The sequence below is a fragment of the Aspergillus clavatus genome, genomic scaffold (genome assembly GCF_000002715.2).
Source record: "Aspergillus clavatus NRRL 1 1099423829806 genomic scaffold, whole genome shotgun sequence".
Classification (NCBI taxonomy): Eukaryota; Fungi; Ascomycota; class Eurotiomycetes; order Eurotiales; family Aspergillaceae; genus Aspergillus; species Aspergillus clavatus.
The window spans coordinates 877,203-900,260 of NW_001517093.1; the positions used below are offsets into that span (position 1 = coordinate 877,203).

The 23,058-nt window shown below is 51.9% G+C and overlaps 10 protein-coding genes and 1 pseudogene across 10 annotated transcripts, besides 3 other annotated features; 4 read left to right on the forward strand and 7 right to left on the reverse strand.

The window, feature by feature from the left end:
• Positions 1-256: 256 nt before the first annotated feature.
• ACLA_082100 (uncharacterized protein) lies at positions 257-1,152 on the reverse strand (the record flags this gene model as incomplete). The annotated part of the gene is made up of 2 exons (XM_001267945.1): positions 257-750; positions 900-1,152. 2 exons carry the CDS (start codon positions 1,150-1,152, stop codon positions 257-259), a joined length of 747 nt encoding a protein of 248 aa, XP_001267946.1.
• Positions 497-555: a microsatellite.
• Positions 1,153-1,858: 706 nt separating the features above from the next.
• Positions 1,859-2,875, forward strand: ACLA_082110 (DUF3431 domain-containing protein; the record flags this gene model as incomplete). Its single annotated transcript, XM_001267946.1, has 1 exon — positions 1,859-2,875. The coding sequence occupies one exon, from the start codon at positions 1,859-1,861 to the stop codon at positions 2,873-2,875; it is 1,017 nt and encodes a 338-aa protein (XP_001267947.1).
• Positions 2,876-3,117: 242 nt separating this feature from the next.
• Positions 3,118-3,654, reverse strand: ACLA_082120 (uncharacterized protein; the record flags this gene model as incomplete). Its single annotated transcript, XM_001267947.1, has 1 exon — positions 3,118-3,654. The coding sequence occupies one exon, from the start codon at positions 3,652-3,654 to the stop codon at positions 3,118-3,120; it is 537 nt and encodes a 178-aa protein (XP_001267948.1).
• Positions 3,655-4,811: 1,157 nt separating this feature from the next.
• ACLA_082130 (D-2-hydroxyacid dehydrogenase family protein) lies at positions 4,812-5,843 on the reverse strand (the record flags this gene model as incomplete). The annotated part of the gene is made up of 1 exon (XM_001267948.1): positions 4,812-5,843. One exon carries the CDS (start codon positions 5,841-5,843, stop codon positions 4,812-4,814), a length of 1,032 nt encoding a protein of 343 aa, XP_001267949.1.
• Positions 5,844-6,074: 231 nt separating this feature from the next.
• On the reverse strand, positions 6,075-7,556 carry ACLA_082140 (putative MFS monocarboxylate transporter; the record flags this gene model as incomplete). Its single annotated transcript, XM_001267949.1, has 4 exons — positions 6,075-6,863; positions 6,921-7,181; positions 7,234-7,331; positions 7,388-7,556. The coding sequence occupies 4 exons, from the start codon at positions 7,554-7,556 to the stop codon at positions 6,075-6,077; spliced, it is 1,317 nt and encodes a 438-aa protein (XP_001267950.1).
• Positions 7,557-8,157: 601 nt separating this feature from the next.
• Positions 8,158-9,204, reverse strand: ACLA_082150 (zinc-binding alcohol dehydrogenase family protein; the record flags this gene model as incomplete). The annotated part of the gene is made up of 1 exon (XM_001267950.1): positions 8,158-9,204. One exon carries the CDS (start codon positions 9,202-9,204, stop codon positions 8,158-8,160), a length of 1,047 nt encoding a protein of 348 aa, XP_001267951.1.
• Positions 9,205-12,159: 2,955 nt separating this feature from the next.
• Positions 12,160-12,192: a microsatellite.
• A 180-nt stretch (positions 12,193-12,372) lies between these two features.
• Positions 12,373-13,966, forward strand: ACLA_082160 (glycoside hydrolase family 16 protein; the record flags this gene model as incomplete). The annotated part of the gene is made up of 4 exons (XM_001267951.1): positions 12,373-12,469; positions 12,549-13,103; positions 13,159-13,559; positions 13,661-13,966. 4 exons carry the CDS (start codon positions 12,373-12,375, stop codon positions 13,964-13,966), a joined length of 1,359 nt encoding a protein of 452 aa, XP_001267952.1.
• A 126-nt stretch (positions 13,967-14,092) lies between these two features.
• Positions 14,093-14,136: a repeat region.
• Positions 14,137-14,633: 497 nt separating this feature from the next.
• ACLA_082170 (phosphoglycerate mutase family protein) lies at positions 14,634-15,634 on the forward strand (the record flags this gene model as incomplete). The annotated part of the gene is made up of 4 exons (XM_001267952.1): positions 14,634-14,809; positions 14,876-15,169; positions 15,278-15,520; positions 15,577-15,634. 4 exons carry the CDS (start codon positions 14,634-14,636, stop codon positions 15,632-15,634), a joined length of 771 nt encoding a protein of 256 aa, XP_001267953.1.
• Positions 15,635-15,809: 175 nt separating this feature from the next.
• ACLA_082180 lies at positions 15,810-16,820 on the reverse strand (annotated as a pseudogene).
• Positions 16,821-17,757: 937 nt separating this feature from the next.
• On the reverse strand, positions 17,758-18,840 carry ACLA_082190 (MIP/aquaporin family protein; the record flags this gene model as incomplete). Its single annotated transcript, XM_001267953.1, has 3 exons — positions 17,758-17,922; positions 17,991-18,537; positions 18,602-18,840. 3 exons carry the CDS (start codon positions 18,838-18,840, stop codon positions 17,758-17,760), a joined length of 951 nt encoding a protein of 316 aa, XP_001267954.1.
• A 2,228-nt stretch (positions 18,841-21,068) lies between these two features.
• ACLA_082200 (glycerol kinase) lies at positions 21,069-23,032 on the forward strand (the record flags this gene model as incomplete). The annotated part of the gene is made up of 4 exons (XM_001267954.1): positions 21,069-21,202; positions 21,262-22,247; positions 22,304-22,470; positions 22,529-23,032. The coding sequence occupies 4 exons, from the start codon at positions 21,069-21,071 to the stop codon at positions 23,030-23,032; spliced, it is 1,791 nt and encodes a 596-aa protein (XP_001267955.1).
• Between the last annotated feature and the right edge of the window lie 26 nt (positions 23,033-23,058).

Below are 23,058 nucleotides of genomic sequence, written 5' to 3' on the forward strand. Positions count from 1 at the left end.
CAAGTCTAGTGAGGTAGTCATTTCTCATCAGGGATGAACCGGTCGCGCTCCAAAGATGAGCACAGCGAGCGGATCATCCGCCAAACTGGACCAGCCGCCCCTTCATAGCTGCAAATCATATTCGGTGAGCCTCATGGCCTGGTGCCTCGAAGACATGTGTTTGACGGAGTTCCGCGTACGGATTCTGCTTGAACTCCGATGCTGGTCGTTGGGGGTATGCAGGTAAGAACATGGGCTGCGAGGACTATGTAGAAGATTAGTCGCCTAGTCTCGAGCTCTCGTAGGGTGAACTTACTCTCTTCATCTCCGTTAGCAACTGTTTCCTCCTCCATCGTCGCTGCATAACCAACAATACCACCACGAGGATGATTGCAACCGCGCCAAGTGGTATACCGACACCCAACCCTATCTTCAGTGCATTGTTGCTACTAGCGTTCTGCTCGGCTGCGGTTGGCGTAGCGGATTCAGCTGACTTTGATGATTGGGCGCTTGTCATTGCTGTTGCTGCTGTTGTTCCTGTTGTTGCCGCAGTCGCTGGTGCTGTTGCCGCCGATGTCGTGGTCAGTTCAGACGTAGAGGGAGCGGTTGTCGAGGTGGATGTGCCCGGTGGCCGCTTGGCTCCGATGGGAGTCAACAAGGAGCTCGTTGCAATGACTGTGTCCAGCGCAACTGACGAGCCCACGAGATCCGAGTACTCGGGCAGGAAGTCGCGAATTTTCTGGGTATTGGCGCCGGTGGTGCAATTGCAGGCTGGCCCGTCAGCGCAGCAGTATGTGTCAGCGGAGCAGCGAAACACGGAATTATGGACATGATCGCCTATTTCGGTATGAGCTTATACTACTTCGAAGTGATTGTTGAGGGATGAAGGGAAGATGTACGGAAGAAGCAATAGCTCGGACACGCTGGAGAGTTCCAGGTCTTGTCGGTGCAACTGCCGATCACATAGTACGAGGCATCATAGAAGGCACACATATTGTTCGTGGCACAGACATAGGTGCTACCTCCACAGCAAGAGGACTCTGGGTTCTCGGGGAAACAGGGCTGGTCGTTGGGGGCAATCTCGCCATTGGGGAGATAACATGTCCTCGTTGCGTATGATGAGCCGAACAGACAGGCAGCGAGTGTCAGCTGCGAGAAAAGAGGCCGACGCATGGTGTCTGTAGTTGCTGCGTTGCACAAGGAGACTGACAGGAGAGCGTGACAACCAAGATATCAGAGTTGGCTTTCCAGAACACGACTATCGAGCTCGTCGAACCTGGTGCGACCTCCATGATGCAGGGTCTTAAATGTATTTCCATTCCCGCCCCTGAGCGCGCTCTCCTGATGCTGTACCTGCGCGAAAACAAGCGCGGCTACAGGTGCTCTCTCGAAGCACCTGAAATGCTTGTGGAAGCTAGAACGCCATAGGATGATAAATTTGGGGATATGCTTGGCGGTCCACCGGCCATCGACCAAGTGGACTTGCGCAGGGTCCAACACTGCAATTCTGGCTTCAATTGGCGATCAGTTGCGGCGCATCGGTGCGCCAACTGGCTGAGCCAATCCGCGATGATCTCCACGCGCCTCTAGTCGCCGGGCCCCTGCTAGCACTAATAATCGTGATGTGACTTCATCGGGACTTCGAATGGAAGAAAACCGGGCGAGATCTCCTGGCTTCAGTGCCCGAAGATGGGAGTTTAGAGACTTGCGCGCACATCTGGAGAGAGGAAACATCACGGTCTCCTGGGCAAAATGCCGTTTTTCGCACAGATTCGGCACCTTCGGATCTGGATCATCGCCGCGGGTCTGGCTGCATTCTTGCTCATCTCGTTCTATTTAACGACACAGCGACCGTCGGGAACCACTCCGATCCATCAACATGTGGAATAAGCCTGCTGCTGAGGAGATAACTGCAGTAGCAACAGATTCTGCCGCGCTTTCGCTGCCATCATCAACTTCACTTCCATCGCCACCGGCATCAGTATCAACCCCGGCAAACGGGGTCTACACCAGGACAGTGGTCATCGCTAAACTGGAGGAAGAAGACGCATCATGGATTGATCCCTTGGTCGCAGCAGACCCACATCTCTCAAGTGCTGTGTACACTGTCGACAACGCCAATGCATCTTTGACCGTTCCGCAGAACAAAGGCCACGAGGTGATGGTCTACCTGACCTACATCATCGACCACTACCACATTCTTAGCGACGTGACCATGTTCATGCACGCGCATCAGTTTACCTGGCACAACAACGACTTCCTTAACTCCGATTCGGCGCTGCTCGTCAAGCGCCTGAAAAGCGAGACCGTGCAGCGCAAAGGCTACGTCAATCTCCGTTGTCACCTGGAGCCCGGCTGTCCGGATCACATCCACCCGACTGTCTCAGGCGACGACCTGGCGAATATCCCCGAAGCAGCAATCTTGGGACATGCCTGGCAGGAACTCTTCCCCCAGGTACCGGTACCGAAGGTCCTGTCGCAGCCGTGTTGTGCGCAGTTTGCGGTGAGTGCAGAGCGGCTGCGGAAGGTCCCGCTGAGGGACTACATCCTGTATCGGGAGTGGCTGCTGGCGACGCCGCTAGAGGACCGGCTATCAGGGCGGGTGTGGGAGTATCTGTGGCAGTGGCTGTTCGCAGGTCAGGAGGAGTTTTGTCCGGATGAGCAGTCGTGCTATTGTGAGGGTTATGGGGTTTGTTTTGAACCGGGAAAGTATGAGGAGTATTACAAGCTGCGAACCGAATCCCGGGAGTTGGAAAAGAAGATCGATGACTTGAAGAAGCCGGAGGAGGAGACGGTTGAGCCAGCGGTGGAAGAAGAAATCCGGTCCTTGAGGGACAGGATTGATGTGCTGCATGAGCAGATGAACGTGATCAAGAAGAAGGCCGCTGGGGGGTAGTCATGAGAAACGCACAGTTTTGTATATTCAATATAGTAAGTATACTTGAAAGTAAATAATGATTTGTATAATGGAGCACAATTGTGGATATTGGGAGCTTCTGTCTCTAGTGTAACAAAGTCTATCTTTATTTGTCTGTGCAACAAATGCTTGTGAACCAGTCACCTCACAGCAGCAACACATTTCATCTCCTTCTATCCTGATCGATCTTTTCCATCATCAAGACCCATCTCTCTCATCCATCACTTCTGCGCGTCCCTCTCCTGCAACAGCTCCTCAATATGCGGGTTGAGCCAGTATCCCTCCAACTCCTCCCTTGACATCGTCTTCGCTCCCGAAATCCACCCCTTGCACTTCTCCCCAGCACCACAGTTACAGTTAAACGACTGATCCATCTCCCACTCCGAGCTGGGATAGAAGAATGTTAATGCATCCCCAACCCGCAGCGGCCGGTCGTCCACCACCCGCACCTCCATCTTATGCATATCGAAATTCAATGACGGATCACACGAGTGGTTGCAGAACACCAGGTCGGAGTTCAGCTCAATGTGCGAGTCGCGGCCCGTCTGCACGGAGGTGTAAGCCTTGCGGGAGGGGGTTGCGGTGGTGATTCTGGCGAGCACGGCACCGGCGGGGAGGTCGACGAGCGAGGAGGCGCTGCTGCCGAAGGCTTTGGCGGAGCGGTTGACTTGGATTGTACCGGGGTGTGTGGGTGCTGGTGGCGAGGAGACTGTTGGTGACTGCGCGGGTGCAGGCTCTTGGACAGCGATGGGGGCCATTGTGAGGTGAGTATGAAGGGGTGGTACGTGGGATGGCGGGGTAAGGATGTTGGATAGGATGCTTGGTATGCTTTTGGGGGTCCGGTGGACTTGCAATCGATTCAATTGAGTGCAGTAGACTTTGCTGATGGCTTTTCTAGCAATACCAGGGAGAGAATCGGATACCCCGCCTACTATTTATATATACAAGCCGGAAAGTCGTGGTGGTCTGTCCCGTTCGGTCGACAGTGAGTGTGGGGTGACCCAACCCCTGCCGACCGCGTCTATGATGGCATATGGGCCATGGCGTTCCTCAGCCTCTACTGTAGTTAGGACTGAGAGTCAACGATTCCCTTCTGCCGAGGAATGCTGGGCTGCGGAGAGATGGAACGCGGGTTCTGGTGGAGTCGCGCGCAACGGTCCGATTTAACCTGAGCTGTTGCTCAGGTTCTACAGAGAACCAGAGATAACGCGTGTCGTACCGAGGTACGTTGCCAACACGTCCAGAAGAGTCGAGCAGTCCTACAATTAACCCGTTGAAAAGTTTAGGCATGAGATAGAGGCCGTGAAGGGCCCATCGCCTGATGTGCTTGCATTAATATTAACATAGCATCGGCAGGTCATTGAGCATCTTTTGCCCCTCCAAACCCAGTAAATACATCCGAGGCACACGACAACAGGCCAGGCACTAACGGAAGAAAATATATAACGCATTCCCAACATTCTATCCACTGTGTCCAGTCAACGAAGGATTCCGGGAGGGTCTAGATATCCCACCAAAGCCACGCATGTTATTAGGCTTGAATAAGGTTGTGCATCGCGTTGGTATGCGGCGTGGAGAAAGTGACGTGGATGTATCTAGCGCAGGGAACGACACAACGACTGGCTGCGGTCTGATGGGACTTGACGAATCGGTCGATCCGGTGAGCAGCATCCACATGCAAATCAGGCTGAGTACTGAGTAGACTACAGTAGTTTGTTATTGTTGTTGTGGTTGTGGATGTGTCTCACATTGGTCTGGTCAAAGGGAATCATGATGTTGAGCATTATTAGCACGACCCTGCATCTATCACATGTCTTATGTTTTATGCATGGCGCATTTGCCAACTGCGCAAGAAAACACTATCTGATATCTAGAATTCTAGATATACGGAGTACGAATAATTCACTGCATCCTGCTAATTAAGCCGGATCTGCAATTCCTTCCCGTCCAACCACCGTTCTAAATTCGCGGCCACCTCCTTGTACCACCCATTGATCAGATCTTCCTCCCCGTATCCCATGTGAGGCGTCAATAACACTTCACTCCGTCCGTCCTGGCCCCAGGCAGTTGTCCGCCAGGGACTGTCAGCAGGCAACGGCTCCGGATCGAACACATCCAAAGCCGCACCTCGAACTCGACCAGCATTGAGCGTCTCCAACAACGCCGACTGATCAATCAATGGACCCCGCGAGGTATTGATGATCATCGCGCCCGGCCGCAGAGACGCCAGTTCCGACGCCCCCACGATCCCCCGACTACGCTCCGAAAGAACATAATGCAGGCTCAGCACGTCCGCGCGCTGCAGGAACTCCGTCTTGGACGCGACCGCCTCAAAGCTCCCTACGGGCAGACCCTGCGCCAGCGCCTGCTCGTCCGCCTTCTCCTGCGTCAGGTTCGCCGACCACGCGATCGCCTTCATCCCGAACGCCAGCACCGCAATCTTGCCCACCTGCGCCCCGAGCTTCCCCAGACCCAGCAACGCCAGCGTCTTGCCGGACAGGTTGACGCCCAGCGAACCCTGCCAGCGACCCTCCTTGACGGCGGCATCGTCGCGCGCGACGTGGCGTGCCAGCGCCAGGATGAGCGCCCAGGTATGCTGGACGGTGGAATCGACACCCGGGGGCCGACCGACGGTGCCGGCGACAGGGATCCCCCGCTTAGTGAGGGCGTCGAGGTCGAGCGACAGGTTTCTGTTTCCCGTAGTCAGGAGGAGCTTCAGGCAGGGGAGGGCGGCGATGGTGTCCGCGGAAAACGGGGTCCGTTCGCGCATAGCCAGGATCACATCGAAGGGCCGTAAGCGGTCGACTAGGGTCTTCTGTTGTGCGGGGTCACGCGGGTCGAGTGTCTCGGGGAAGTAGGAGATGTCGACGCGGGATGTGATGTGGGCGAAGTGGGCGGCTGCGACATTCTGGTAGTCGTCGAGCACGGCGAACTTTGGTCTCGACATGATTATAGGGAGGAGGAGTTGGTAAAATTGTCACTGTGCTACTGAAGTGATAACTAAGATGCAGCTCATGGACAAAACGGACTGTTCAGTGAAGATAAATGAGTGATGACAAAAGATATAACTATCCGACATGTTGCTGACCAATTGCTTCTATCTCGAGTTGTGGAGGTCAATGAATCGAGCTATCTTTGACCCCGCCATTCTGCCGTTTCCCCGAAGACCAGTTACAACTTACAACCACTTCAATGGCCGGGCCAGCACGCTCAATCCTCCCAGCAGGGCTGTGATCCCTGTAAACACAATCAACCCCCCGTATCCACTGCCATATCCATATGCGGATGATTCCCATGGCTCCCCCGCTAACAAGGCACCGCTCAAAGGACCACTGACTACATTGCCAATGCCCCGACCGGAGCACAAAAATCCCAGTACAATAGACGGGTCGGCGAAGGGATTCTTCTTCCGTACCTCACCCGAAACCGCGGGCCAGGTAGAACTGAATGACCCGGCAAAGATGCCATATGCCACACAGAAGATGAATAGCGGTGCCAAACTAATCGAGAAACCCCACAGCAGGAAGGTCGCCAGAACAGTTCCGACAGTCGAGATGAGAATGCATGTTGTTGCATGGCACCGATCCACCAGCGTACCCATGATGATACAGCCAAACACTGAGGCAAGATTAAGGAGAATTACTGTTAGCGATGCCGTGAGACTACTGGCCCCGATCGAGCGAGCATAGGTCGGCAGGTAGATCGTGGGAAGGAAGTACCCCAGCGCCTCGATGATGTTGCCCGCCTGGTAGATGAGAAATGTACGGTCGAGGACAAAGGTGAGATTGAAGGGCCGCACGTTCGTCGATGCAGAGATGGGGACGCGGGGTTTGACGAAGTAGAGCAGTGGAGTGGCCAAAACAAACAGGATCACTGCCCAGGCGCGTAGAGTGAAACGGTGGCCATAGCTGTCCAGCAACCACTGCAACGTTACGGGGAGAACGACGCCCGCAAGGCCTGTTCCCGCCTGTATTCTGGCATCACTAACTCGTCACATCGCACCAGGGGATACGGAGGTACTCACCCACATGATTCCAAAGGCCAGCCCCTTCCGTTTTGCGAACCACTCATCCATAAAGATGATGGTAGGCGTGTAGGCGATGCTTGCTCCGAGGCCATAGAAGACGCCTTGAGACACAATCAGGTGCGTCGTGGTGGTGGAGAAGGAGCTCAGCGCAATGGCCAGGGCCATAGTCACGAAGCCCGCGGGGGCAGCCCAGCGCTGCAACCTCGGGAAGGAGAGGAGGATGCCGAAAGTGATGGGAGAGAGAAGATAGGATACACCCTAGTCTATGGCATGAGTATCGTGACCATGCAGCTGAGTCAAGACGACATACCATTGCGCACGTTCCGATGACAGCGATGTTGGAGGATCCCTTGAAGGGCTCATGGGTGCTGTAGTAATCCTGGAAGATACCGAACGCGAAGGAGAAGCCTTGTGAATGACCCGTTAGCTCTACCTCAATGTGCTAGACAGATTCAAATAGATACCCCATATCAACCCCTCGATCATGAAACAGGCTGCGAGGAAGAGCCAGGCATGCTTCCCGCCGTCCATCGGGGGAAGCTGTTGTTCATCATGGTTGTTATCAACCTCACTCGGGCTCGAAGTGATAGACCGGGCTTGGGGTCGAAGACGAAGCTGGATCTCGGATTCCATCTTTTCTCCCGAGATACTGTTCTGTGAGGAAAATGAAGAAGAAGAAAGGGGTGGATATGGTGGGTTCTTTTTCTCTGGGGTTTGTTAAGTGAAGGGCGTGGGTGCGTCAATATTATGCGGGTGTTTCCCAGTTCATTGGCGGTCGATGGACACTTCCATCCGTTAGTGTCGAGCAAGATAACTAGTCAGCTTACTTGGCGGACCATTTCATTCTCAATGCTATAACTAGACATTATTGATTTACCCGCTGCAAGAACTGAGGAAACAGGTCATGAATGCCACAGATCGAAATCATCAACTCCGTCACCCCCATCTATCATCCCAGTCCTCTAGCACCGTAGTAGGCCCATTCGCCTTCAGACTGGGCAGAGAATCCCCCGGGATCCAAGCCGACAACGCATTATCCCGCGGAAAAGGATTTCTGATTTGTCATTGGGGTGAGAGACTTGATAGTTGCTCAAAAGCGATTTACGATCGTGATGATGGAGGTGAGTTGGAAGTGTTCTTCTAGAACCCCGCATTCATTTCACAAGGATGCCCTGGCTGAAGACTTAGCATTCCAAAGTACCTGGGATAATTTCCTAATATTTTCTAACTGAGCTCAAGGCGTCTCAGAGACATTATACACCAGCTTCTCCCCGCTGACCTTGCCTTCTCTCATCGACTGCAATCCGTCCAGCACGCCCTTCAATCCACCGGAACACACCTTGACCTGGTGCACCTTAATCTTGCCCTCCGCCAGCAGCTTCTCGGCTAGTGACCAGAACTTCTGCGCGAACTCAGAATCCTCCGGTCTGGCGGGAAAGGGCTGAGGACCGAACTTGAATGCCTCTCCAATAGCCGTGTATGCCAGAGTCGAGCGACCGTTGACGTTGGCGCGCTCAACTTTCAACGGCAGGAGCGAACTGTACTCGCCGCCCTCGGTGCTCAGCGCCTCGTCGCAGAACTTGGCGCTCGACTCGAGTGAGATCGTATCGAGAGCAAGCTTGAGCTTGTTGTCTGTGTCCTTCCGGATCTCCGCCGCGGCGCTGGCGTCGTTGTAGTCGAACGCCGCGTCCGCGCCCAAACTCTTCACCAGATCAAAGTTGCGTGGTGAGCATGTCGTGAGCACCTTATAACCAGACAGCTTGGCGAACTGGATCGCCAGTGTGCCCGTCGCGGAGGAGCCACCGTAGATGAGAATGGGTTCGGCGTTCTTAATCGGCTCCGTGGGCCAAGCCAGTTTCAGACTCTGATACAACGACTGGCCAACAGTGGTGATTCCCACGCCCAGGGAGGCGGCCTCCTGGAAGCTGAGGTTGTCAGGAATATGAGTCTGCAGATCGCCCTTGACGACGATGTACTCGGCGAAAGTGCCGTCCTCGGGCTGCACGGCATTCGATCCGTGGGCGAATCCGCAGATTCGATCGCCTTTCTTGAAGGGCTTCTGGACGTCCTTGCCGACTTCTTCGACAATTCCGGCGTAATCGCAGCCGACGAGCACGCCGGGGGGAGCCACGTAGTCGATATGTTTCCAGTCTGTCGGGTTCACGGCCACGCTAACGGTCTTGACGAGGATGTAATCATCGCGCAGCTTCGGGATGGGTCGATCGGTGACTAAGCTCCCCTGCTTAGGGGCCGAGACGATAACGGCTTTCTGAGTAGACATTGTGCTAGAGTGGAAGGATGAATATGGAGATTGATCTACTTCGGAAAAGACTTGACTGGTTGCCTTTGTACTAGAGCGTCGCACGGTGGCTGATAAATCCATGATGGGTCTATTACGTAGGGCCGGAGGAGATTAGGAATCCTGATTACTGATCACTCCGAGCATGTATACTGCATACTAACTACGGAGTACATGGCCAAGGTATAGTTAAATTTCTTCATTATTGTAGCTACTACTAGCTAATCCAAATCTAAGACATCTATCCCTGGCAATCACTTATTCCTCGGTTCGATCATGTCGATCTCAGCGCCATTACCGAGGTATCTCTATCGATAGGTCACTACTCACTACCATCCTCAGGACCAGGCTCAATAGTTACTCCGGAGTAATAATGATAACCTTTCTCAGTTCTCACTGTATCCTGAAGATCCAGTCAGAATTTCTTCCGGCGATAAGCGGATTTAAGCCTGTCGAAAACGGAAGCAATTACATAACATGCCCGTCTTCCCCACGTCTGTACTACGTAGTACTATCTACCTTATCTTTCTCCGACGGGAATGTTCTTTCCGGTTTCCACCAGTCTTCTTCCACAGAACGTCACAGAGAGTACCTCTACTCTGTACATTCCCCCTACCTTCTTTCGGAGGGAAAGAGTGCGTAGGTAGTAGAGTTACTTTGACTCACTGGCAGGGAGGGAGGTGCAAAGTAGGTGCTGCCCTGATCTCTCCGATCGTTTCGTATGCAAAAGCGAGTTCTACGTGGAGTTTATATTCATGGATTAAAAGTGTTTTTTTTTTCTGGATCTGACTGTTCTTTTGCCGTGAGGTTGGTGCCTTCGTAGGTTTAGGGCATGCTTTATTGGTCATGAACCGATAAATGCAAGGAAGTACAGAGTGGTCGAAGATGGCATTCAAGCTGAAGTAAACTGTTACCCATGATGAATGAAGCTGATGACCCGAGTCTTGGTATCGTCACTTCCAGGGGTCCCGTAATTTCTCTCCGATAGATTCAATAATTTTATTGCATCACTTCAAACAAGGGATGTGCCTGCAATGCCGGCCGGCTCCATCTTTGGCATCAGGGTAGCATTCGCTTCGCAAGATATTGAGAGACATGTGTCATGCGCGTCAGCTCATGTTCGCATCCAGGGATAAGCAGGAGATTTGGCAGGCTCCAGGGATGGACTTTGGGAGTATCCCCCCTTGTTTCCTGCAGAGCACACAGTGACGTTCGGCGTGGCCGATGTGGCTCTGTTGAATCTCGAGTCCAGGCGCACGAATGAATTACCCCGAGGATGCAGCTGGGTTGCTGACTCATAGGCCGGAGGCTGATGGATGAAATGCACCAACAATTTCAGTAATCCTTGCGAAAAGCCGAAGAACTGAGGCAGTTGGATGGTTAGCAAGGAAAAGAGGTGATGGGTGACACCTACACGATGATTGGCTCGATCGTTGTTGAGAGGTTGATGGGAGTCATTTGTTGTGCAACTGCCGTTAGTACAAGATGTGTGATCTGAGGCAATAACACCTATCTTTCAATCGCCAAGCAAACTGGATGAAGACATAGCGGAGGACTGGGTGGAATTCCGCCCGCTCAACCTTTCAAGTAAGTAGTAGCTAGTCCGTTTCCCATGATGCAGAAAACCACCAACCATCCCAACGCTCGGAGGAAGAAACGATTTATTCCAGATGGTTCCAAAGTTTCAATCCCTTGAGATAGGTTGAAGATGCTGTGCGATGGGCTGATTTATTGTGTCCCAGTGAGGTCATTTGTGACGGCCATGTGGGCGTGGAATTCGAACCTGCCTGTACAGTCCGCTGCACAGCGTGCAACACATGGAAGATGATGCTCAAATGACATTCTGCCACTGAAGCCTGGCATTAGGTCAAGAAACACTTGGCGACGGGGGTTTTTTTTTTATGAACCATAAAATACTATGTAGGGGTGCAGGACGAAACAGACGGTAAATCAAACCTAATAGATCGTGAGGGTGGGAAAAAGAGGAGGCTGGGGGTGGAGCGGAATTGGCTGACTCAAAAAGTCCTTGACACCACTTTCCTTCATCAATTGTACCGCCAAAAAGAAGGGAGGGAAGCCAGGCATGAGGAATCGATATCATTTGTCTTACTCGATTGATGAACAATGTAAAAGTTCATACAGTTGCACTCGGTGCCACCTTGCTTCGTTTTGGATATCAGATGGTCTGCAGTACAAAGGAAATTGGTACGTGGTGGAGTGATCTGTCTAAAAATAGGGCCCAACTCGTCCGTAACTCAGTCGGTGAGTGTGTCCTTCTAGATCAATAATTTGACATAATTGCAGGCAGAAAATGCAATAGAGGTTCATGAGTACACAGAGTATTGATTTATTTTTTCATCAAAGCAAGCGGCCAAGGGTCTTGGATGAGCGCTGTAAAACGGTGTATTATTATGTAGAGATATACTCCGTACCTCGACAGTGCCCGTACTTGGTAGATTAGATAGGCAGATCTTGGAAGCCCATGAAGGCAGCTATCACGTGCTACAAAGATAGCCAATGATGATTGTCCAGCCACCAGAAAAGCGCCACGATCCAGAGCCGGAGTCAATGACAGGATCGGGAAGGAATGGGAAGTTGCGGGATGATTCAGTTCATTACGTGTGGGTCCAGCATGCCTCAGGCCCCAAGGTTGCAGATTTGGAGATTGGCAGATTGGGCCCCCACTCGGCGCATCCACTTGGCCCAAACAGGAAAGATGATGATGAGCATGATGGCTGTGGGAAGAGGGAAAGTAGGAGGCTGGACTAACGAGATACCTATTACCTAGGTAGTAGGTACTTTACTCGGGAGATACTACTACTATGTAGGTAAATACTGTGGGTGTGAGTCGGTGACTGCCTGGTTGCCTCAGTCTCCATAAAGAATAAAAACTGACTCGGACGTCCCGTTCTTTCCTTCCAGAGCAGCATCAGCTTGCTTCATCTTCATCTTCATCTTCATCTTCATCTTCCCCCTCGTCCTCTCATCCTCTCATCCTCTTCTTCTCTCTACAACCCCTGCTCGTACTACTCTACTTACATACCATCTATTAGCTTTCCAATCTCATCTTCTCGCTTGTATTATCACATCGCCTTGCTTATCTCTTCGTCGTCTTCATCCAAAAGTACCCACGCTCCTCGTTCTATCACCATGAGATTCTCTCTCGTCGGTGTGGCCATTGGCCTGCTCTCGACCTCAACCCATGTTGTGGCTCAGACCTACACAAATTGCAATCCATTGCAGAAGAGTAAGTTTTTTTCTTTTTTTTTTTCAGCTCCAATGACAGAGACCCGAGTACACGTGAGCTTTGCTAACGTGCCGCAAAGCTTGCCCTGCCGATCCTGCTCTAGGAAGATCGGTCTCGTATGACTTCACTCAGGGTCCTTCGTCAGATTTCTCAGCGATTGGCAGTCCGACTTACGACGGTAACGGTGCTGCTTTTACCGTGGCCAAGCAGGGTGACTCCCCGCTGATCCAGTCAAACTGGTACATGATGTTTGGCCATGTCGATTTTGTCATCAAGACTGCTCCAGGCACGGGCATTGTCAGCAGTGCAGTCCTGCAGTCGGACGACTTGGATGAGATTGACTGGGAGTGGCTTGGAGGAAACAACGCCTATGTCCAGACCAACTACTTCGGGAAGGGAGATACTGGCAGCTACAGCCGCGGTGCCACTCACGACAATCCCGGAAACCATGACGGCTTTCATACATATACGATCGACTGGACTAGCAAGCAGATTGTCTGGCAGATTGATGGCAAGACCGTTCGGGTTCTGACTCCTGAGACTGCCGCAGAGAACCAGTATCCTCAGTCCCCCATGATGGTCAAGGTTGGCGTATGGGCTGGCGGTGACCCCAGAAATGCGCAAGGCACAATCCGTAAGTACCGACATCCTTCTCACCGGATGGTCAGGCCTTGCTGATGCATATATAGAATGGGCTGGTGGCGAGACTGATTACAGTGCTGGTCCTTATACCATGTATCTGAAGTCGCTCGTTGCGACCGACTACTCGACGGGCAAGTCGTATACCTACAGCGATAACAGCGGGTCGTGGCAGTCTATCACTTCCGAGGGAGGTCAAATCAATGGTAATAGTGACGCTGAGTCCATTTCAACAGTCGAATCTGCCCCGCCTGTGACCGCGACAATTGACACTGCTCCTATTCCTTTCAGTGGTACGCACCGTGAAACGTCGATATTTGTAACTCCGAGCGTCTATCCCTGGGTCCCCAGGCCGACCACCTTTGCTTCCTCGGTCGCCAAGCAGACAACTCTGCCCAGTGGCTGGACCTTTTCTGGTGCGCGACAGGTTCAGCCGCCCAGTGCGGCCTCTGTGAGTGAGCATTCCCCCCCCCCTTCTCTCCGTCGCCTTCCCCTTGCCACCGATTGATCTTCTGACGACCAGCTGCTAAATCCTATTGCTTCTTGCTATAGTCTTTTTCCCCGTCTACATCAGCCTCATCGGTCTCTTTGTCGGTTTCAGTGGTTTCCTTCTCCCCCTCCGCGGTTAAGACAAGCTTCGTCAGTTCCCGTTCAGCATCAATTGTGACCCTAACTACCCATCGTTCATCTGCTCCTAAGACTAAAGTGCACAATACCCCTGCTGGTCCGACAATCTCGTCGTCTCAGACATTCGCTGCACAGGCTACTCCTTCTATTGCTGCAGCACATGGTCTGATAGTACCAGTCAGAATAAGTGCTTGGTGTGCGCTTCTGGGCGGCATTATGGCGATTGCTTGAGTTGATGCTTTTTTAGGGCTTATACGCTTTTTATGGTTATGGGACATGAGACCACTGATTAATGATTGCAATGATTCTTATACGACAACGGTTTGTATAATGTATAGACACGGGGCTGGCGATTTGTTTCTTTTTCTTTCCTTTTTCCCCCCCTCCTTTCCTCTTCTCTCGGGCTGGTCTTTTGTGTTACTGTTCGGACGCGAGATTCCTTTGCGCTTGGGCACGTCCTCTTTTTGATCCGCCTCTCTTGGCGTCTGAGATGAAGGTATCTTTGAATGGGGATTGGACTGGCCGATTGTTTCGTTTCTCTGTATTTTTTATTCCCCTGAGGAAAAACATAGCCTTGCTAGGCCAGACAGCACTAATAGTATTAATTCATGATTCAAGGCATCGAGTACCTGCTCGTACAAGGGATTATCTATCGCTTTGTGCAATGGCGGCTTCCTTTGTAGGTCATGTTGAGGTCAGATCTGAATCTTCTCTGGAAGACCATTCCGAGAGCTGGAATTCCGTCACCGCATACGAAGTATGATATCGTTTCATTTCTATTTATGAGCGAGAGCACTGTGATGGGAGAATTGCAGCTCATTGCCAGTACAATACGGTAGTGTTCGCAGTCTCAAGCCGTGCAACATTGCTCCAACAACTTCCTCGCGAGTCAACCATCATGAGCGCCCGGGTCTTTCTCATTCGTCATGGCGAAACCGAAGGCACTCTGGGGAGAAAACATATCAGTACCAGTGAGGCTACTTTATCGAAGTTAGGAGAGAAGCAGCTCGAAAGGACTCGGGAGCGGTACCTCGGTGAGGGCAAGCTGATTGACCCCAAAAAGATTTCACGCATGTATGTCATCTGTCAAATCCATGCCCATCTGCCCACCTGATACGTTGGACAACTAACTGCAAACAGCTATATCACACCTGTGCAGCAAGCGCGCCGTACGGCCGAGATCCTCCAGCTCGGCCTTCACGAACACCGGCACTTCTATGACCGGACCGAGAAGAAGACGTCGACAACCGCGACTCCCCCAGTCACGGGGGACATGGCAGACTCCACGATCCAGATCACGCCGAGCCTGGTGGAGTGGAAATATGGCGAGTACGAGGGCCTGACTGGCGACCAGATCCGCGAATTGCGGAAGCAACAGGGCCTGGACAAGGACCGGCCATGGTTTATCTGGCAGGATGGTTGTCCTGGCGGGGAGTACGTTCCCCCCCCCCCATCTCTTTCCTTTTTTTTTTGTCTTTCTTTCCTTGTCAAGTTTGATGCTCTGAAAAGGCTTCTGTATGCTCATCGGGTCTGGTCATTTAGATCGCCGCAACAAGTCTCTGATCGCCTTGACGAACTGATCGCTGAGATACAAGGCGTGATCCAGAGTACTGCGGCCCAATGGCCGGGCGGCAACCTGGTCACGCATGCTTCGGACGAGCCGCGGGATATCGTCTGTGTTGGACCGGGACATTCGCTGGCTGCGTTGGCTATGCGGTGGGTTGGCTTGCCGTTGGAGCACGGCGTGAGGCTTGTCCTTGAGCCAGCCAGTATTTCTATACTGGGGTTTGTATTCCCTTTTTTTTTTTGGGAAGCGTAACTAACAGGGTATCCTGGGGTAGATTCGAGGATGAGGATCTCAGTTCCCCGTCCATCATACTGGGATGGAGACCGGTGTAGGGTGATAGTAGTTCTATATGAATCTAACTGCTTGAGAGCTGATATAGAATGAATAGATGTGGTTTGGTCTGTTTCTCATCATTTTTCCTTATCCTTCGTAGAACAAAGGTAACGGAGATGGATTAAAATCCACGCATTCAGCGTACCACTGCGGCAAGATGAATTGGGAGGCCATCTGGGGGGAAAGGAAATGACTCTTCTGCACATCACGGTCTTCCGCGCTCCGAGGAAGAACATCCACCGCGCCATACTCCTGGGGAGCAACATCCGCCCTGCTACCTGGTAAGAATCATGGCCCTCCCCTCCCCCCTCCCCCTAGTCCGAGAGGACCACGCGTCTGCATGCCCGGGCTCGAACTTGACATCTGCCCAGGCCTTCTGGCAGCGCTCGATAAGCGAGAGCGCCGACCCAGCACTCAGTATATCAGCTTCTTCCTCCCATCCGCATAATCCCCAATCCGCACAGACAGAAACCACAGCTATCCTCACCTCCGATCCTGATACTTTCCTTCCAACAACGCAAAGGCCGCCGCCTCCACGTCCCCGATATAATTCAGTTTCCCGGCCTCGGGATCAATGACGTCCACCACGATCACCCCTTCCAGTCCAACTTGTCCTCGTTGACGACGGCCAGCGCGCCGAGCACCTTGACGCGCTTGATCTGTCCCGGCCGCGGGATTGCGCTGCCCACCTGACAACCGTCGTCGATGCGGGGGTCTTGGTATGCCTAGCCGGTCCATCAGCACTGGTCGCGAGTATAAGCCAGAGAAAAAAGAGAAAGGGGAATGGAAACCTGAGGCAACATCCCGTGATTCCAGGGGATATCCCTTATGCGGGAACACGTTGGGGATATACCCCAGCCGGCCGTTTTGGAGGGATTGCTTTAGTAGGGTGAGATGTTCGTCTTTTGCTATCTGTGGATGCTGATGCTTACTTCTGCTGTGATTTCGATAGAATAGGATCCAAGGAGAGAGAGAAAGAGGGTTATGGGGCCTTCTTCGCACCTCCGTCTTCGCGCGCTCCACCACCTCGGCACCTCGACCGCTATATGCACGATGTGTCTGTCGCCTGGGTAAGGTCCAGGTCGTGCCAGGCGGACAGCAGCTTGTCCTGGTGGCTGAGGTAGATGCGATACTCCTTGGTCAGGAGCTTGCCGACGGTGCGCAGGACGTAGTGGCCGAGGGAATCGGCGTCGCGTAGTTTCTTGCCTTTCTTGTCCATTTGGCTGGTTATTCGGATTTGGGGTGTGGGTTGTTGTTGGCTGGTGTGTGAGGCTATACGAATTGCGCTGGGCTGGGCTGGGGGTGATTTACGCGACTACGCGAGGGTGGAAAGGAAAAGGAAAGGAGATTTGGTGGGGGGATTCCTCGAGGTAACGTTTATTTCTTTCGCGAAAGTTGGATATGGTTGAGGTTATTCATGATAGCTGCTGGTGAGGTAGCTGGTTTCATCATGACGCCTTGGAGATCGGATGTGAGTTCCAGTTGATGGGAGACCAGCCTGAACCTGAACCATCAACAAGAGAAGACAAGACAAGACCATTCTCTTCCAGGCGCAAACAACCCTAAGTTCAAGTATTCAGTAGAAACGGAACTCGGCATTCCATCAAGGTTTCAGAAGCCTGCAGAAGTCAGGACTCTTGGACATTTGCCAGAAAAACCAATGCGGCATCTTCTCATAGTAGTAATCTAGAGACAGACACCTAGTAAGCATATACTATAGCCATTGAGAAATAGACTATGGATGATGCGGTGGTATTTTCCCATGATAGATGTGGGTGTTTGTGTGTCAAATAGCATATGAATCGTTTTTCACATGGTCAATTCAAAACAGATCTTCGAGAAGTCTCTTCGTTACACGCTGAGCATTGTACAGAGTCTTCCATTGCAGCCATTCAGCTTCAGCCAAGTACTCGTGCGTAACATGGACACAGGGATACGATAAATGCTTGTTATCAAGAGGACGCGTGTGACAACCGCCAGCAGTGCATAGAACCGTCCTCTTTGTATAATTCAGCTTCGAGAACACTCTTCTCCCAATAAACATGCTGGATTCAAAACCAGCCGGTCTCATTCCTTGCACACTTTGTACCACGGATCTTTAGACGCAACCTCTCACGTCCTGTCATACTCGAGTGTGCGAGTGAACAGGCTTTCTACTCAACGGCCAGAGTAGCCGCTGAAGCCCCATATAAGGAGTGTTGACTGGACTATCGGTTCCCGTGTACAGGAACATGTCGTATAGCCACCCACCAAATGTGCACCCCAGGAATGGCGCAACTATTGGGATCTGGAGCAACATAAGAGTTAATATTTTTTTATTTTCTCAGAGCAAGCACCTGTCAGGATGAGACGTACCCAAAAGTAATAATTACCCGCGGACCACACCTCAGGGCCATATCCAACCATGTAGGACACCAGTCGTGGCCCAAAGTCTCGCGCTAGGTTGATGGCATATCCCGTCTCCCATCCGAAGCAGGCACCGATTCCGAAGATGAGAAAGAAGAGCGCAAGGGGTGTTAATGGACCAGCTCCAAGATTCCCGTCGTCCTTGATTGCAAAAATCATAAACATCAAGATCGAGCTGGCCACGAACTCTGAGAAGAACTGCCCAGTCTTGGTCATGAAAGCCGTTGGATAGGTGCAGAAGATGCCACCAGTGGCTGTTGATGAATAGCCAGGTACGGTCCTGATGCTGGGCCCACCCTCATACACATCGATGGCTGACTTATAGTTGCCATAGACAATGGCCGCTCCACACATAGCCCCCAATACCTGAGCAATTGCATAAATGGGAAACTTGCGCCAGGGGAAGTTGCGGAAGACGCAGTTCGCAAATGTCACCGCGGGATTGATGTGAGCCCCAGACATGCCACTTACATAGATGCCCAGCATCGCCCCAATCCTGGAGAACGGAGAATCCTTAGCATGGGGTAGAGGAGAAGAGAAAAAGGTGAACAGGTGCTTACCCCCAGCCCCATGAGATAGATTGATAGTTGCCTTTTTCGCCCTTGCTCAATGTGACCTGAGCAACTACTCCATCCCCAAAGAGAATCAGAATCATAGTACCGAAGAATTCAGAAAAAGCCTCGCGACAATGAGCCCGAAGTTTGCTCCAACCGTATTCATCAGAGGGAGCAACTCGAGTATCGTCTGATCCAAAACTAGCGCCTAGCACAGAGAGTTCGTGCTTGTCACTGGCCTTCATTGTTGATGAAAGAAAGTGTCTGTCACAGCAACGAGTAGATAGAGAGACAAGATGGACTATATAGTCCTGGAGACATGTAAAGAGAGAGACCCAAGCATGCGGTTCAGGGTATCACTTTTAAGGAGTGTCATATAACATTTCACTCATCCTTGTTCTGGCAGACCTGGTGTTACCCTCGACGATGCTATACCCTTTGTTGGAATATGCGTGAATTGGTCCATAGCACGCAGACAAGCCATTCTTCTAGAACAGAAAGTAATGGCGAGCAGACCCAAGAGTAAGATGGAAGATGCCTCTGCTGAACAGGGCAGAGCGGTATAGTACAGCCACGTCACGGAGAAAGCCGTCGTATTTCGAGGGATTTATTGGGGCATGCACCTGATGGCTCAAACCTCGCTAGGGTTGTGAATGGTCGTTGGAAACTAAACATACACGGCCATGGTGGGAGGAGCCATTCACTGTCTGGGTCGGAGAGCCACCCTACTTTGTCACAACGAAGAACACGGCATGCTTCCGTTCGACCCCAACTGATCATAATCTCGAACCATACCATCTTGTGGCATACCAAGCAGCCAAGGAGTATTCAATTCCAGTCCACGGAAGAGGGGCTTTAGGCCATGCCTGCATAACGTTGGCGGACATGTCTCCCAGTTTGTGCTTGTGTTACGCCCTGAAATATCGATGTAGCAACGAACCGGCAAGGTTTGAGGGTTTTGCTAGGATGGTCAGCTGTCTTCGAGATTGGTGACCTTCACTTGCAAATCACCCATATGCATGATACTAAATGGCAGTGGTTTGAGCACGCAGGCACAAACACCTTAGCTAACTTCATGAAAGAGTTCAAAGAAAAAGTGGGTTTCCATCGCGGAAAGAAAGCGCTGTTGTCGGAACCAAGCTCATTTGAGCCTATCCATCATGAAGTGAGGATTGTTCTGCGGCTCCATTGAGATCGACTCCCGACGTCGACGGTGTCCTGCGAGATGTCTCCCGTCGCTGCTCCACAAGGTTCTGGAACCTTTAGACGGACGGCAAATCGTGATTATCCATTGCTGACAGCCCCCGCAATTCCTCCAGCAGGGTTGCTATGGACTGTGGAGAGCCTATAACCCCCAGCGAAGACAGCAAATGAAACGCCTCTCCGATTGGGAGAAGACATGCTTCTCATGCGAGTCAGAGTCAAGATTACTGCACATTGTATGTGGCATTGCAGCAAACCAAAATCTAGCAAACAAAAGCAAGTAATCAGAGAAGGATGGGCCGACCGATTTTGGTGATGGTTGAGTAGAAGTGCATGCTTGTTGTTGGAGTTCGGTTAAACTGGATGCAATCTACGAACTTGCCAGTGGGTTGCCCGAACAGGCCAAGTCTCGTGATCCTTTTCTATCGCCATCCCTTCTACTCGGTGATTCCACTTCATTGCTTTCCCGTTGCAGGCCTTCTCTTGACAATACATTGTCACAGGGTAGATCGGAGTCTCAGATACAGACGTCCAGAGACCGAATCATGCATGAGTTTATCATCCCCTACTCGGCGGATCTGACAGCGTCTTCCCAAGGAATATCCTTGTTGATTGATATGCAACCATCCGATATGCAGCTACAAGCGACGACCTGACAGGACAATATGCTGCAAGCCGTTCGGCTCGTCCATTCATAGCCAAAAGAACTGACAGCCATCAGCATCAGGATGGCCGACGCTCAAGCCTGTCACTTGTCGCTCTCCTCTGAATTCTCTCATTGGGGCACTGCACAGACAGCTCGTTAGTAGTTCCTTTCTCCCTAGGCATGGGCTTGGCTTAGCCACTAGGCTAAGGCAACTCTTCGAGTCTTTCTACGTTATTGGATTCCTTCTATCTGGCTCGTCTCTCGGCTTACGGGAGGCCTCAGTCTATGATTGTGCTTTCTCCCTTCCTCGATTTCGGCCACCCCTCTCTAACCGCAGCACCACCCACTCGATGACCCCCGTCGCAAGGGGATTCCCCGCAGATCAACTGCGAGACGGAAAAAACTGTGCGACCAGGAACACAGTGTGGGATATCTTGCTGGCGAAGTATTTAAGATACGATGTTGTTCTGCTTCAAAATGTTCTCTTGTCATTCTCTGCTTCGGAGTACAGGCACTTGTTCCGTGTGTTTCTACCCTCTGTTTCCTGTTCAAACCCCCGTTGGCAGGAGACCGGATTGACCTAAAGTTCTTGAGCGCTGGCACAAACCATTAGACCAAGCAATCATGCAGCCCGCAGATATTTTCGTAGGATCCATTGATCAGGGCACCACCAGCTCCCGATTTCTGATCTTCAATCGAGACGGTGAGCCCGTGGCCTCCCACCAAGTCGAATTCACACAGATCTATCCCAATCCAGGGTATGCCCGGCGAAACAACATCGCTTAGCAGCATTGCTTCGTGCTAACATTCTCTCCAGGTGGCATGAGCACGATCCACTGGAGCTCGTTTCGTCCGTTGAGACCTGCATTGAGGAGGCGGTCAAACAGTTCGAATCGACAGGCTACTCCCAGTACAGCATCAAGGGGATCGGTATCACAAACCAGCGGGAAACGACCGTCGTTTGGGACCATGAGACTGGCGAGCCTCTTTACAACGCCATCGTCTGGACTGATACCCGCTCACAGACCATCGTACACGAGCTCAAACAGAAATGGGAAGCATCGCAACTACAGCAGATCTGCGGTCTCCCTCTCTCCACCTATTCCTCGTCTTCAAAACTTCTGTGGATGCTATCCAACGTCCCAAAAGTGAAAGATGCATACCAGCGAGGCACGTTAGCATTTGGAACGGTGGACGCATGGCTTGTGTACCGTTTGAATGGTGGAGCAGCAGCAAACGTGTTCGTATCCGATCCTACAAACGCCTCACGGACGATGTTCATGAATCTTGAGACTCTGCAATACGACAACTTCCTTCTGGACTTCTTTGGTATTAGAGGAAGGGTCCATCTACCCAAGATTGTGCCTTCCTCAGACACCAAGGCCTACGGAAAATTGGCATCTGGAATCCTCGCTGGCGTTTCCATCATGGGCTGTCTCGGTGACCAGTCGTCGGCACTTGTCGGTCAGAAGCGATTCTCACCGGGCATGGCAAAGAACACTTACGGAACAGGGTGTTTCCTCCTCTACAACGTCGGCGACAAGCCAGTCATTTCGAAGCATGGTCTGCTAGCCACTGTCGCTTATCATTTCGATGGTAAAGCAGTGTATGCTCTTGAGGGCAGCATTGCGGTTGCCGGATCTGGCATCAAGTTTCTACAAAATAACCTCAACTTCTTCGGGGATTCCAAGGAGGTGAATGATCTTGCCATGACGGTCGAGGATAACGGCGGCTGTGTGTTTGTCACGGCTTTCAGTGGTCTTTTTGCGCCGTACTGGATTGACGATGCGAAGGGAACGATGTGTAAGTTGATCTCAATGATTCATTCTCTCGCCATTTGTGCTGACATGAACTTGCAGTTGGGATTACACAGTACACTCAGAAGGGGCATATCGCACGAGCAACGCTGGAGGCTACTTGCTTCCAAACCAAAGCTATTCTAGATGCAATGGAGAAAGATAGCGGGCACGCGCTCTCGGAACTGGCCGTTGACGGCGGTGTTAGCAATTCAGATCTGGCTATGCAGGTACAGTCACCACTCAACTTTTCTTCGAACACAACGCTAACCTCGGTGTACACTCTAGATTCAAGCAGACCTGATTTCAATTCCGGTGTACCGCCCCAAGATGCGCGAAACTACAGCACTAGGTGCCGCAATAGCTGCTGGACTCGCGGTTGGAATGTGGAGAAACTTCGCCGAGCTGCGGGATATTAATCGTGCTGGAGGCGCCGTCTTTGAGCCCAAGATTAGCCGGGAAGCAAGCGCTCAGTCTTTCTCCCGGTGGGAGAAGGCTGTCGGAATGTCCAAGGGCTGGGTCGGAGGCGAGCAAGTGCCTCCCGTGCAAGCCGTGCAACCTATTCCAAAGGAAAGCAAGGAAGACGCCCCCGAGGTTGGAACGAATCACACCACCATGAAGGTTGCGCCGGCGAAGCTTAACGGAGAGATCGTGCCACCCAAGGTTCCCTTGATTAGTATATCCGGGGACCTAGACGATGCCGACGAGGAGGAGTTGTATCTGGAGCTCCGGAAGGTGGAAATCTTACAGCGGCTCAAGAAACTTCGAAAACTCAAGATTTCCTTTTTCTGAAATAACTTCATTTCGAGTTCAATCAC